Here is a 14,322-nt window from a genome sequence, read left to right as displayed (position 1 = left end):
TGGAACTGCATTCAGAACAGAGCAGAGCTGGGCACGGTGATGCTCCCTCCCCACTGCTGGGAGGGCTAGCCTGAGTTCTGCTGTGCCCCTCTCCACATTACTCCATGGCCTTGGGGACCACTGCCCTAAAGGCTCCAAAAGCAGACTGCAAATAATTTTCCCCACACCTATTATTTTTATGGAACCTCATGATTTTAGAGCCTATCTCATGCTTTTTGAGTTTTGAACATGTGGGGCTTGTGATCTTGGGGATCACCCCAAAGTCCCCTCCATTTCACACACTCTCTTTGACCCCAAACAACATTTGCTCAGGAGTAATCAGCTCTTCAACAGGAAAAACATGGCCAGCAGTGGCAACAGTAGGGCTAAGGGTTGCAGCAAGGAGGGGTTTGTTATCTGGGACAACCCCCTTCCATCATTCTTCCACATCGAGTGAGGGGCCAGGAGGACTTGAGGGACTCATCAGAAGAGAGTAGGGGATGCTGGGAAAAATGTATGAGAAGGAGGACCACTTGACAACCCCAATTGCTCTGCCTGGAAAGCACACAGGCCCTCAGCCTGCCTATGTCACTGTCACCTGATCAGTCAGCTCATGGCTCCTGCAGCTGGCTGGGCTGCAAAGGATTAGAAAACTTGTTCCTATTGTACTTTTGTCCATTAGAGCAGGCCCTGACAATGGGGACATTCCTGATCTTCAAGGGCACAAGGTCACCATAAGGGTCTGCCAGCAAAACCTGTAGATGCTTAAGAGACACAGAAACACTTAGAAATGTTTCTCACTGAGCCCTGCTTGAAACACTTTAAGCAAAATCTTTATTTACTGCCTCATCTCTTTCTTGGATTAAAAGCCTCCGTGGCATGTGGTTCAGCAAAAGATCCAACACTGATGGAAAGGAAAAAAAAAATCCTGCTACAAAAATAAAACATTTTGGGAGGAAACGGAAGGGTAGGTTCACCATGAAAAATAAGCTGGTTCCTTTGTTGTTCATACCATTGTCCTTTAATTCCTTGGAAGGCCAGTGGTTGAATTGCACACCCTGTTTTTCTGCCATTGTTTGTTTTTTTTCAGAACATGAAGGAAAAAGCAGGAGTTATATTTGTCCATCTTCCTCGGGTATTTTGAAGGCACCTATCACTATGATGTTTAGGCCTGGGACAATTAAAGGTAGCATTAAATTAGCACAAAAGGGCTCTGGTCTCTCCTCCTTCTACCATTACCATCTGTCCTCTTTCCCCTTTCTTCTCATCCTCCAATTGCTCTCCATTCCTGTGTGCCTCCTTTCTTTCCTGAGAAGATTCAGGTGCTCCTGCTTTCAAATCAAAGGGTCTACCAGCACCACAGGAGAATCTCCATTTACTGTGAGCACTACTGATTCTATGACACACCACTGAGCATATCCAACTGCCATCTACTGCAATAACACAGATACACACTGACCACTTCATGTTGTCAGACACAGGAAGAGCCAGAAGCAGATTTCACTGGGCTCTGGTCAGTGTGTACATGAGGGAAAGGAGCAAGGGCAGGAAATCACTCCAGGGCTCTAGAAGGGGTGTGGCCTCAGGAGGAAGGGGCGGAGCTAGCAGCAGGAAGCCCTCAGCACTTCCTGGACTTCACCATGCCTCCCCCAGCTAGCCCTCAGCACTGCTAGGGCCCTGACAATGATTTAAAGGGCACAGGTCTCTGGCTGCTGCTGCGGCTGCTGCCATGACAGCGTGGGGAGGCGTGGGGGGGGGGCAGGGCAGGCTCTTTCAAAGAGCTGGGCCCTGGCCCCTCACCACAGGAACAATGGGCTTGCTGCACTATCCTGTGCACAGCTGCTGCTTATGTTGCAATGCACATCATGATATGCCACAGGCTGAGTGACTGCTGCACCATGCAGCTTAGCACTTCCTGGCCTAGGCCTGATTCTGTGCCTGTTAGACTCTTGCAATGCTCCCGTTGGCTTCAAAGGGAGCAGGAATCAACTCTGGTGAATCTCAGCTGTGTACTATGTTGGACATTGTTTTGCATTTTATTGCTGAGGTTTATTCTCATCCTCTGCACAATTTTATCTTCTTTAATGAGATGCAGTAAGAAGCGAGCGGCAAAACCTTGAAAAAGGTTGTTGTGAAGAAAGTGCTCTTTGAAACATGGAGCTATACATATCTCATAGCGCTGGAAGGGACCTTGAGAGGTCACCGAGTCCAGTCCCCTGCACTCACAGCAGGACCTATCACCTTCCCTAACATATTATATATACAATAAATTTAACCTGCCCCATATTCTTGAAGGTCCCCACTGAAGGGTTGAGCTCACAATGTTGAGTTTACAAGGCCAATGCTCTAACCACTGAGCTATTCCACCCTCTCCCGAGTGAAGCAACGGACAGCAGGGGAGTGTAGCAGTCAGCAGGAGGAATTCTATTTCCTGCTGCCTTCACCAGCAATGTAGAAGAAAAGGCCACACTGCAGCACATGAGTGACAGTGGGATGCAGAGTTCTGTCAACAGTGGTCAGGCAGGGAGAGATGCAACCCTGGCTCTGGAGTGGGAGAGAGAAGAGAATATCAGCCGGCATGGGATAAAAAAGGGGTCTGATGAGCTTGGAAAGTAAAATGACAGATTCAAGGCCAAGTGGTGCTGGAAAAGAGGGAATTAATGAGGCACAACCGCAGGGTCTAAGCTAGCTGTCTAACGGACTCATCCAGCCCCTAGCACTGTAGTTTTTGTGCCTCTCAATCACTAACGGATTTATCCTCACCCTGCACCCAGGAGGCAAGACAGTGCTATTATTCCCATTGTACAGATAGAATCACAGAATCCTGGAATGCTAGAACTGGAAGAGGTCATTAAATCCAGTTCCCTGCCCTTACGGCAGGACCTAGCCCCATCTATATCACCTCTGTTAGATGTGTATCTAACCTGTTCTTAAATATCTCCAGTGATGAAGACTCTACAACCACCGCAGGCAATTTATAACAGTAATTAACCACCCAGACAGTTAGGAAATTTTTTCTGATGTCCAATCTAAAACTTCTTGAAGCAACTTAAGCCCATTGCTTCTTGTCCTATTTATGGAGGCTAAGGAAAATAATTTTTCTCCCTCCTTCTTGTAACTCCCTCTCAGATACCTGAAAGCTGCTATAATGTCCCCTCTCAGCCTTCTCTTTTCCAACTGAACAAACCCAATTCTTTTAATCTTCTTTCATAGGTCTATTTTTTTTTAACCTTTAATCATTTTAGTTGCTCTTCTGGACCCTTTCCAACATCTCCACATCTTTCCTAAAATGTGGAGCCCAGAACTGGACACAGTACTCCAATTGCAGCCTAATCAGTGCAGAGCGAAGCGGAACAATTACTTCTCACATCTTGCTCATAATGCTCCTGTTAATGGGGGAACTGAGGCACAAAGGCCCAGATGTGGGTCACTTCCTGTCTCTGCCCTTTGTGTCCTGAGCCAAACCCCTATCTTTCTGTCCCTCAGGACCATACACAACTCCCACTGAAGTCAACAGGAGCTCCAGGCCGCGATGAACATAGGTCCAGCTGTGGCAGAGGAAATGAGATTTTTCTCCTGTAATGAAAAGAATAAAATGAAGCCTGCATAATGTAAACCCATTTCCCAAGCCCTGGCCTGTTTACTGCATGTTAACAATAAGCTTCAGGAATAAGAGCAGATAACTCTTTTGAGTCAGAGCAAAGGCTCAGCCACTACCACAGTATCTGGGTGCCCCAGGGGAAAAATCATGCATTCAAAAAAATCTACCTTACTGCTATTAGCAATGCCAAAAGTTACCTTGGGGGGAATAAAAACTTCAAATGTCGCTGTAATTTTTCCACTTGATGCAGTTTTACTCTTTGTACTTCACTCCATTTGAGCTCGGGTTGTCAACCTCACTTTCAATTTATGTTCAATGTCAGGTTTTCCTGCTGCCGTTTCCAATATTGTTGGAACATGCAAATAGAAAAATAATCTCTCCTCTCTGTGAGCCAAAAATTTCCTTCATCATTGACTTTACAATAAAAAGTTTTGTAAATTTTCCATCCCCAATTTTATATTTTACAAACCTTTAACATTTGAGACTAATGCCTGTTTTAAAAGTTGCCTTGGTAGTTTCCATGAACGATCACACTGTTAAGAAAGGAATGCCCTGCACGGAAATACATTCATTTAATAAAACACAGCCACACTGCACTGGCTTGGTGCCTACTCAAATTCAGTCCTTTTTTCTTTTCTTAGCTCATTTGTAAGTTAGCTATGAAGACACTCCTTTCATGGCAAGAAGCATGCTTTCTGCTGCTGTGAGTGAGGAAGTCTTGCCATCTAGTGGAAACAGGTGGGGGGAAAAAAACATACAGAATAAGGAAATATTCCCATCCCAGATTCCTGGAGACAACCTGCGTAAGTCACAGTTTGCTCCCAAGTTTATAAGCTCTCTGGAAAATTGTAGTTGCAGAGGTGAAAAGCAAACCCAAAAAGTAAGTTACTTGAGTGAAAATGCAGCTGGGGTGTGTGTGTGTTGTACTTATGTACAAGTCACTAGTGTCCCTCTGGAAAACTACTTGAATAAAAGTGCCCATTTGTGCATACACACAGCACATCTAGGTTGTACTCAAGATTCCAGAAGTCAAAGCAGCTTCACTTTTTATTCAAGTAACATTTTGGGTACCTCTCCCACTTCTGTGTAGTTGTAGGCTATAGCAAGGAGGAGCAAAGGTCAGGAATTCTGCCTTAACTCACCAAAGCACTTAAATAGATGTTAAATACAGAGGTGGGAAAAGTACCCAAAAAGTTACCTGAGTAAGAGTGAAGTTGCTTTCACTTCTGGACATTTGAGTACAACCTAGAAGTGGCATGTACATGCACTTTTGTTCACGTAGTTTTACAGAGGGACACCGGCGACTTGTACTTAAGTACCCCCCACCAGCAGCTGTACTTTTACTCAAGTAACTCTTGGGGTACTTTTCCCACCTCTGGTTGAATGTTATGAATGTGGTAGTCACACTGACTGTCAAGGGGACTAGTCTCCTGTACTTAACTTTAAGCACACACATAAGAAAAGGATGGTGCTGGATCCTATGCAGAGGGCAGGGGACTAGACTTGATGAACTTCCAAGGTCCCTTGCAGTTCTATGAGATGTGTAAGTAAGTGTTTTGCTGAATCAGGCCCTAAAGTCAAAGCTCTGCCACTGGGGTGTAGTCACAGTCCCTCCAGCGAGTCACACATTAACGACCTTGATCTTCGTCTGTGGAAGGGGGATAACACCTTCCTGTGATGAGGCTTGAAAAATGCTTTGAGATCTACAGATGAAAGACAAATAAAGCACATTGTTATTACTATTATTTATTATTATCAATTCTTGATCTTTAAGGCCAGAACTTTCTGCTGCCAAAACGTACAACCATCACATTCCCCCTCTTATTTGGGGCTTTGCAGATTTCACATTGCACCGTCTTGCTTCTAGAGATTTTATTATTGAGGATGCTGAACAACTGTCAAAGCAGTACAAATTGTTCAGTGATCTCTGCAAAGTTGGGGGACCAACGGCTGGGGAGTGGCTGATGCAAAACACTCCCACACTCCTGCACTCCCCAAGAGAAAATGCAAAACTCACTACTCATGAATACCTTTAAAACTCCAATCAGTGCAAGATATAAATACCAAGGCACATGTGTGGCCTTAAGCATGGGGCTCTGTTCTGTTACATAAGCACTCGAAGGAAACTCATGGCTAACTGACCCCCTTCACTTCTTCCCTCAATGCCAAGTCAGTTCTCGTGGTAAAAATCAACCAGTATGCGTACAAGGCCGCAGATAGCAAAGCCACTGCATCTGCCCTGCTTGTTCCCACTGAGCAAATCTGAAGAGCGAGGAGTATAATACACACCGGACGAAATCCCCAACTGCTGTTACTCGGCATGGTTCCAATGCAAAACACTAATCCACACCAGTTAATGGATTTGGGCCTCGCTCTCCACTCGAGGGACATAGCCTCCACAAGGTTTGTGACCCTATTCCATGGCTAGTCTGCTGAGGTTGATGCACTCAGTCTTGTGACCAAGTCAACATCAGACGACTGGTGAGCTATTCCATACGTTTCAACTAAGCCTGTTGTACAGAATTGGCACAAAGAAGTCGAGGAGCAGGAGGAAGACCAGCTGCAAATGGCCACGTGGGAGCTGTGGAAACAGCAAATAGCTGAACAAGATGGCATTTACATCCTCCTAGGACCACTCCTCAGCAGAAGTCAAAGGCAGGTCTCTTGGGGTATGTCTTGTTCCGGAGTTATTATTCCAAATTAGGCTATTCCAGACTAACGCTTACACAACACAGGGAAGTCCCAAAACTTATTCCAAAATAGTGTGTCCACACAAAATAAAGCCTGTTTCGGATTAAAGCCCCTAGAAGCACATAAAAGATAGGGACCTGGAACCTGTGTTCTATGTCTATACAGCACTGCTATTTTGGAATAAGCTATTCCAGAATATTTTATCTCAACATGGTCCCTATGCCTTGTCTACACAGCCCCTATTGAGAACTATCTATTCTGGAGTAGCTGCTGTTCCTTGTACAATGAGGTTTACAGAATTCGAAATAACCATCCACTATTTTGAAATAGCAGTTGCGCTGTGTAGACACGCACAAAGTTATTTTGGAATAGCGTCCGTTATTCCAAAATAACTTTGCTGTGTAGACATATCCTTAATGACTTCACTGGGATTAGAGCAGCACCGTCAGTGACCTGCTGGTTCCTAGGAGTACACACATACAAGGTCCACAAGAGAGGTCTCCAACCAGCTGTGGAAGGCACAAGTCCAAGACAACTTCGAAAGAGGGAGGGTTCGTGGTCTGGTCTGTAAACAAAGACTTGCTCTCTCGCCAGAACAACGCTGGCAAAGATGGAGGTAACCCCAGTGTTGATGAAGCACCCTGTGTCCTTCGGACATTAATCTGAAAAGTGGCATTGGTCTGTAGTTCCCTGCAAAATCAGCCTCATCATTCCCTGAGGTCAACTGATGATCAGATTTGCAGAGGAGAATGGGAACAACTGCTTAGACTCAGTGCAGTCTACAGTAGACCTGAAAGTCAATCCTAGATACACAGTTCCAGCTACGACAATTGTGTAGCTGCAATCGACTTATCTGTGATCAACTTATGTCGGTTCTCACTGAGGGAGGTCGACGGGAGGAACTCTCCTATTGAAGTCCCATGCTCCTTGCAATAATGAGGAGTACAGGGGTTGACTGTCGAGCCCTGATAGTTCAGTTTTGTGCATCCCTACTAGGCAAGCAAAATTGAACCCGGGAAGGTCGACCTTGACCAGGTTGCTCTCCCCGTAAGTGTAGGTGTCCCTGAGAGTTAACAAGTGAAGGTTGGAGGGAAAGAAACAGAAGAAAAGGAAAAAAAATAAGTTGCTTTGTCACACCAGTAGGTGGCAATATAATGTCATGGAGAGCATTAAACTCAGTCCTATTACCCACTAGTGAGGCACATTCTCATCTGTATCACAGGGGTAGCCCAGTTAGTCTGTATCTTCAAAAACAACAAGAAGTCCTGTGGCACCTTTTAGACTAACGTATTTTGGAGCATGAGCTTTTGCAAGCAAAGACGAAGCAGGTCTTTGCCCACGACAGGTTATGCTCCAAAATATCTGTTAGTCTATAAGGTGCCACAGGATTTCTTATTCTCATCTGTGTTTTGCAAACCCTTGTGGTCAGATGGCATGGTTTGTGCAGCCTCCTCTGTTGGGACACTGAGTGCAGCCTCTTTTAAAACCTCTGGAGCAGCTAACGCTTGGACCACACAAAGATTTTGTACCAGCATAACAAGCTAGTTGGCTGGGTCTACACGAGCCCCTTCCTTTTGAAAGGGGCACGTTAATGAGCGGGTTCGAAAGATGCTAATGAGGCGCTGCAATGAATATGCAGTGCCTCATTAGCACAATGGCAGCCATGGCGATTCGAAAGTGAGGCTTTTCGAATCGCGCGCCGCCCGTGGAGATGGGACCTTCTGAAAGGACCCCCCCAGTTTTCGAAAGCCCTTCTTCCTATCTGGTGTTAGGAAGAAGGGCTTTCGAAAACTGGGGGGGGTCCTTTTGGACGGTCCCGTCTCCATGGACAGTGCACAATTCAAAAAGCCGCACTTTCGAATCGCCATGGCTGCAATTATGCTAATGAGGCGCTGCATATTCATTGCAGCGCCTCATTAGAATCTTTCGACCCCGCTCATTAACTTGCCCGTTTCAAAAGGAAGGGGCTCGTGTAGACACAGGGTTTATGTAAGGGGTGAGCTATTTTTTCCCCCCACTATACTTATACTGGTACAGCTCCTAACGTGGATGCAGTTACACTGTACGAAGGCACCTTATACCAGAATACTTTATTCCCTCTCAGGTAGAGAAACACATTCATACCACTATAATGGCATCCACAAGAAAGAGCTTGTACTGCTTTAACCCATTACAGTTACAGTGGTTCAACTTTAGCATGTAGAGAAAGCATAAGAAAATCCACTTGGGTTGACTCTTCCCCAGAACTGACAGCAGACCTAACCAGTAATTTTACAAAGGCCCCTGAGCAGCTCTCTCATACAAACACTTTACCACCAACCTTCCCTCTTATTTTTTCCACCCATGTGCAGAACATATTTTGTTACCTACACCAGAGCAAGATGGATGGGCACCAGTAGTTGCTGCAGCACACACGTCGCTGGCTGGGGACGTTCTCCCAGCGCTCAGCTTACGGGGAACACTGCTTACCAACACTACCAACCTCGGCTAAATCTGCATGAGTTCACATTCTCTGTACCCTCTTAGCAATCCCTGGTCACTTCCATAAAGGCATTTAACTCATCATGAAGACCAGTATTTTCAAATTAGGGGGCCCATAAGTAGGCACTTTCTCTATAGAATGGCACCTGAATAAGTGGCTTGGTTTTCAAAGACGCCAGACACCCACACTTGCCACTGTCTACCACTCTCCTGCACCAGGGAACCAGTTCCCTCCCGGCCTGCCCCTCAGCCCAGGAAAGGGTTTTTTAACTTGAAAACAAAATGGAGGCCTTCAGGGAGCTATCACACGCACACAAGCGCTCAAAAGTCCCACAAATACTAAAGCTCAGACTTGTAGTGCCAGAAGCTCTAAGACCTACCTCCAAGGTTACCTTCAATACACCCATGTAATCCAAATTGGATTTGATGGGCCAGATGCTCTGCTGGAGTAAATCAATCTCACTCCCCTGACCTGACCTGATCTCAGACCATGTGGGTTTGAAGATATTGAACAAGACAGGTGGGTAGCACAGGGTATAAGCTACTACAAAGGAACTGAGGTTTAACTCTTGGAGATGGCAGAACAGACACAAGATAGATCTAGATCTATGAGGAATGTACCTATGCAGAGCCTCCTAGGCAGCTGATGTAAGGCCCAATGACTTCAGTGCAGCTGTTCTGATTCACACCAGCTGGAGACCTGGCTCAGAGCCTCCAATCTCTTACTTCCCACTAGGGCAGACAAAGAAGGGACTTACCCAGTTGGCGAATTAGTTCTAAGCAACCCAAACCCTTATAATTCATTTGGGATGGTAGAAAGGAATGACCCATAACCATCTGCATGAAATATTTAACTGTTTCCCACCCCCATTTCCCTATTACAGGAGGGCTACACTACAGTGTTAAGATTAAACGCTGCCCTAGATCCATCTGCAGTGCTTCACTGACAGTTCACTCCCACAGCATGGGGCAAAGGCCTATTTTTGCCATCTAATCCATTCCTCTGCCAGGGTGGGATTGTTCCTTATGGTACGTCCACTCCACTGATATCGGTTGGAGTGGACTACACAAGAGAAATCTGCAGTGCAGGCAGCAGAAAAATTTTGCTGAGTATAACAGACATTTGGGGATATTGGGCTGGCTTGTTGAAAGGAGAACAAGAAACTTTTTCTTCTCCTCCTTCCCATTGTTTTTTCTCCAATGACTGTGTTTTAATCTATAACTTAACTGGGCACAGATGAAAGGTGGCAGACTCACAACCTTGAAGACCTCTGCTTACCCTCATAAGTACCAAAGCAGCTGCAGCAAGAACCACCTTCCTCCAAATCCCCCATCAACCTGCACTGCTTCTGGCTGGAAAGGACTTGTCCCTACACTGAAGGGTCTTTGTTCTCTTTGCTCCACCAGGAGCTGAGATACAAGCAAAAACTCATTTGACGCAGTCACCGGCATCACCACCGACGTAGGCTGGATTCAAACAACAGATCTACTAGGGAAAACCTCCATATCTCCTTCCCAAATGCTCTCATTGCTTTACATTTTCATGAGCAGCCCTCAGACTGAATTTCTACCAATGCTCACTGTAACATCTTCCAGTGGCAGAAGAGCTAATGTTACTCATGTTGCCACTGGAAGAAAACCTGGGTCAAAGTCAAATGGGGAAGCACAGATGATACATGAAGTTCTTATTTGGTTTGGAACATCTCCCACGTTTGGGGGTAGATGGAGCTAGAGCAGCGCTGGGTAGCAGGTGTCCCACGGACCCTCTGGCTGCCCCTCTTCCCCACATTCCTCTCGTGCACTGAGGCACCACAGCCCTGTATTTCTTATGGCTCCCTTTCCCAGCACTTTCAGAGGAGCCACTAATTGCCTGATTTGTGCCCCATCTCCACTCCTCTCCCTCCTTTCCAGAGCTGGAACAGCACAAATCAGCTGTTCACTGAGTTCCAGCCCCGATGGCAGGAGGGGAGGGAGCAGGGATGGACTGAGAATTAAATGATCTGCATGCTCCGGAAGTGGCAGGTGCGAGGGAGGAGAACGAGCAGGTAAGTGTGGGGCTCCAATACCCCAGTGCACTAGAGGGAGATGCGGGGGGAAGGCAGATAGGGGCTGCAGGGCCAAAAATGAAACCCCACTGGGCTGCAGGCTGCTGCAGCCCACTGAGGTGAAAGAGGGCCACATATGCCTTCCACCCAGTACTCGTGGTTGCCCATCCCTGATCTACAGCTTTGGTTCAGACCCACCTCTACAACCAAGATTTGGCAAAGTCATCCTAAGAATCGGGTGTGATTTATTTCAGCAGGGGAGAGTTGAGAGAACAGGGGTCAACAGACTCTGACTTGAGGGTACCTAAAGGATGTATGCAGCTGTAGGCTACATACCACTGTGCCTTCCAGATCTCTGCAGCCACGTACCGAAAATGTAGGCTGCTCCCATGGAAATTCTACCATTGACCTAAACAGAAGTAGGCTCAAGCCCATGTACGGCAGAGATGGAAAAGACTTAGTCGGTCATCTTGTCCATGCCTCCTGACCGTGCAGGACTGAGCCATACTGCACACAGAATCATAGGGTTGGAGGAGACCTCAGGAGGTCATCGAGTCCAAACCCCGCTGAAAGAAGGACCAATCCCAACTAAATTATCCCAGGCAGGGCTTTGTCAAGTCAGGACTTGAGAACCTTTAGGGATGAAGATTCTACCACCTCTTCAGAAAACCCATTCCAGAGCTTCCCCACCCTCCCGGTGAAACACTTTTCAACTAAAGCATAGTCTCCAGCGCTTTGTAAAGTCTTAAATGACTCTCGCTTCCTCTGCTTCCCCTGGGAGACGGTTCTACAGCCTAACGACCCTTAGGAAATTGCTTCCTGATATTGAATGTAATATTCCCTGCAGATGTACTAGCACGGAACAAATTATAAACCTCCACCTAATCCAAGCAATCAGGCATCCTTGGTTAAGTGCCCCCATCTGGCTTAAAAACCACCCCTGCACTCTAAGAGGCGGCTGCTCACATACAACTTCATTAGACAGAAGGGCTCTTGTAGAGTGGCTCCTGCCTACAACTTATCCCTTGGTTATAAATTAGACAAAATGTTATGCAAACAAACCAATTCGTTATGTCTCTATAAATTATCCTCTGCTGGTTTCCACCGAGTCGGTACCAGCCGGTCAGCGGCTCATTAGTCATTGCAAACATTCCTCAGGAGTCTCTTTTAGCCAGTCCAGCTTTGATCCTGCCCTGCAAGTAGTGAGCGGTGATGGCACTACAGACCACCAGGCCGAAGAAAGAGGCACAGGACAGGTAGATGGAGAGGGGTCCATGTCTACTCAGGAAAATTTCCTGCCTGACCTTGTAATCCAGGAAGATGGCCTCCAACTGCGAGAGCGTGCAAAGGGCCAGAAACATGTGGAAGATCTGATGGGCATGGCCGACGATATCACAGGAGCCTGGGAAGTATTTCTCAGGGACAGGGCAGGAGAAGAAATAAGCACTGATTAAGAAGAACAGTATCTGGAAAGTGTGGTACCAGGCAGCCTGCTCCTCGCAGCCCCCCAAGTGGCACAGGACCACCCGGTGTGCAACCGGGCTGATGTCCAAGATGAACGCCAGTCCTGCTGGAATCACCTGACACACTTTCCTCATGAGAGGATAGGGGCGCCGGTACCGGTACTTGGCATAGCAGCAGCCAGCACAAGACAGCCAGCCACAGAAGGCAGCCGCAGGGAGGAAGAAGAGCCAGAACTTGTCGTACCAGGCTTGGTCCGAGCTGTAGTAGAAATGGGCCAGGGCGCTGCCATACTGGTAGACACTAACCCCGACGTAGTCCACGAAATAGAACGTGTAGTGAGACAGCTCTGACTTGGATTGCAGCAGGTGGGCCAAGAGGCTGCAGGTGAGGTAGGTGACAGAAGAGAGCACGAAGATGAACAAAGGCAAGGACGAGACATCCAAGGACAGCTCCTCAGCTTCTGCGAAGGCCTTGAACCTCAGCAGCACAGCCAAGGCGGCCAGCAGGTGGGTCCAGACGTTGACCACCTCATTGTGCTTCTGGAACAGGCTGAGGAAGTAATATCGCCACTCCTGGCCGGTGGGGCGGTACCCCGTCTGGATGTAGGGCTCGCGGAAGAGCTGGGGTACGTCGCAGTCTTCGACGGTGCAGGGCATCTTGGGGAAGCCTTCCTCCAGGAGTTGGGGGAGGCGCCGCAGCTGCTGTCCACTGATGGACAAGGTGCTGATGCGCTCCAGGATGGCCGTCATCACGTTATCCACAGCCAACGAGAGCCTGCAGACAGGTAAAGCCGATCCCTCACCCTGCAGTGAGGAGAGGAATGGGAACTGTGAACAACAGAGTAAAGCCAGAATAGAGTCGGGGTGGGCTGGGCACAGCTAATAGGTGGCTATCGGTGTGTGGAAAGCACTGTGTTCAGGTGGAGCTCTACACCAGCTACTAGGCCAAAAAAATGCCTGATGGAACCAGCCACAGTTCCATGGACAGGACTCTCCTGACACTGGCGGTTCCTACAGCACCATGATAACAAACAACAAGCAGCTCCTGGATTCCCCCAATCCCGTTGTCATCATCTGAGGGGTGAAGGGGAAGTCTAAGATCTGTCAGCCCCCATCTGCAGTGACTAGAAGAGCCCAGAAGACTGGTCCTCTCCCAGGAAATAAGCACTCCTGGGGCCTCACCCCCACTGCTCTCTCTCTGCTGTGCTTCCCTCACTGCATAGGAAGGGGGCAGCTGGAAGGAGCAGGGGAAACATGGGGGATGAGAGACAAAGGTCAGTCACTTGAAGAGGCTTCCTTCCCCCTCAGCCTCTTGTAATGCCTCCCTCCCTCAGCCCAGTCTCTCCTCTTTCCCGATGACACCCCCTCCACTCAAGGGGAAGGATTTGACCGTAACCTGTTGCTATGGTGTCCAGCCGGTGGAAGCCAGCAGGGGAGCAGTGAGACAGGATTACGGAGCCGGCTGTAGTGTTGAAACCTGCTCTTGGTAGGAATTTGTTACCGAGTCAGCACTGCTCATTAACTCTCCTTAAGACACATCCCTTCAGCGACAGCAGATAACCCAATGCTAGGGTCCCCTCCACACTCTCCTCCCGCTCACACCCTTGACTTCCCCCAACCCACCCCGCACCCCGACTCCCCCCCAGTACACCTCCAACCCTGACTCCCTCACACATCCCCAGGCCTGACTCCCACTGAACGTCCCCAGCCCCGTACTCGTGTCCCCAGCCCTGGCTCCCCTACACCCCTCCTGCCGTGACTCCCCCATACTCCTCCCAGTCCCCTGCCCATGCTCCTGAGAACCCCCACCACCCGACTCCATCCCACACTTAAATTTCTTACAGATACTGTCATATCACAAACTCCTCCCCCGCGGCCCTGCATCCCTCCTGATCCACCCCTCCGGCTGCAAGGGTGTGAGAGCACCTGTAAGAAATATAAGTTACTTTCACCACTGGGTGGAGCTCAAAGACAGTCAGAGCTAGGGCTTAGTATGCAGAGCACACATGGACTAGGAGCTGCTGCAACAAGTTAGTGATGCAAGTGGAACCTCTTCTGACCT

At 48.0% G+C, this 14,322-nt stretch overlaps 1 protein-coding gene across 2 annotated transcripts in view; it reads right to left on the bottom strand.

Annotated features, from left to right (window-relative positions):
- Positions 1 to 4,923: 4,923 nt before the first annotated feature.
- PAQR8 (progestin and adipoQ receptor family member 8) overlaps positions 4,924 to 14,322 on the bottom strand; it is a 35,569-nt gene continuing 26,170 nt past the window's right edge. Inside the window, exons 2-3 of one of the 2 annotated variants that reach the window (XR_012644845.1) lie at positions 11,860 to 13,064; positions 4,924 to 5,283 (exon numbers count right to left, since the gene is read on the bottom strand). Coding sequence is in view for 1 of the 2 variants with exons in the window: in XM_074989016.1 (XP_074845117.1) it covers positions 11,952 to 13,010 (1,059 nt within the window). In the remaining variant the exon portion in view is untranslated. Of the gene's footprint in view, positions 5,284 to 11,607; positions 13,065 to 14,322 lie in introns of those variants that run through there. The other variant, XM_074989016.1, reaches the window with a different exon arrangement.

The sequence above is a fragment of the Carettochelys insculpta genome, chromosome 3 (assembly GCF_033958435.1).
Source record: "Carettochelys insculpta isolate YL-2023 chromosome 3, ASM3395843v1, whole genome shotgun sequence".
Taxonomy (NCBI): domain Eukaryota; kingdom Metazoa; phylum Chordata; order Testudines; family Carettochelyidae; genus Carettochelys; species Carettochelys insculpta.
Note: the sequence above shows the minus strand (reverse complement) of the source record. Positions and strands in the feature narration are given on the sequence as shown.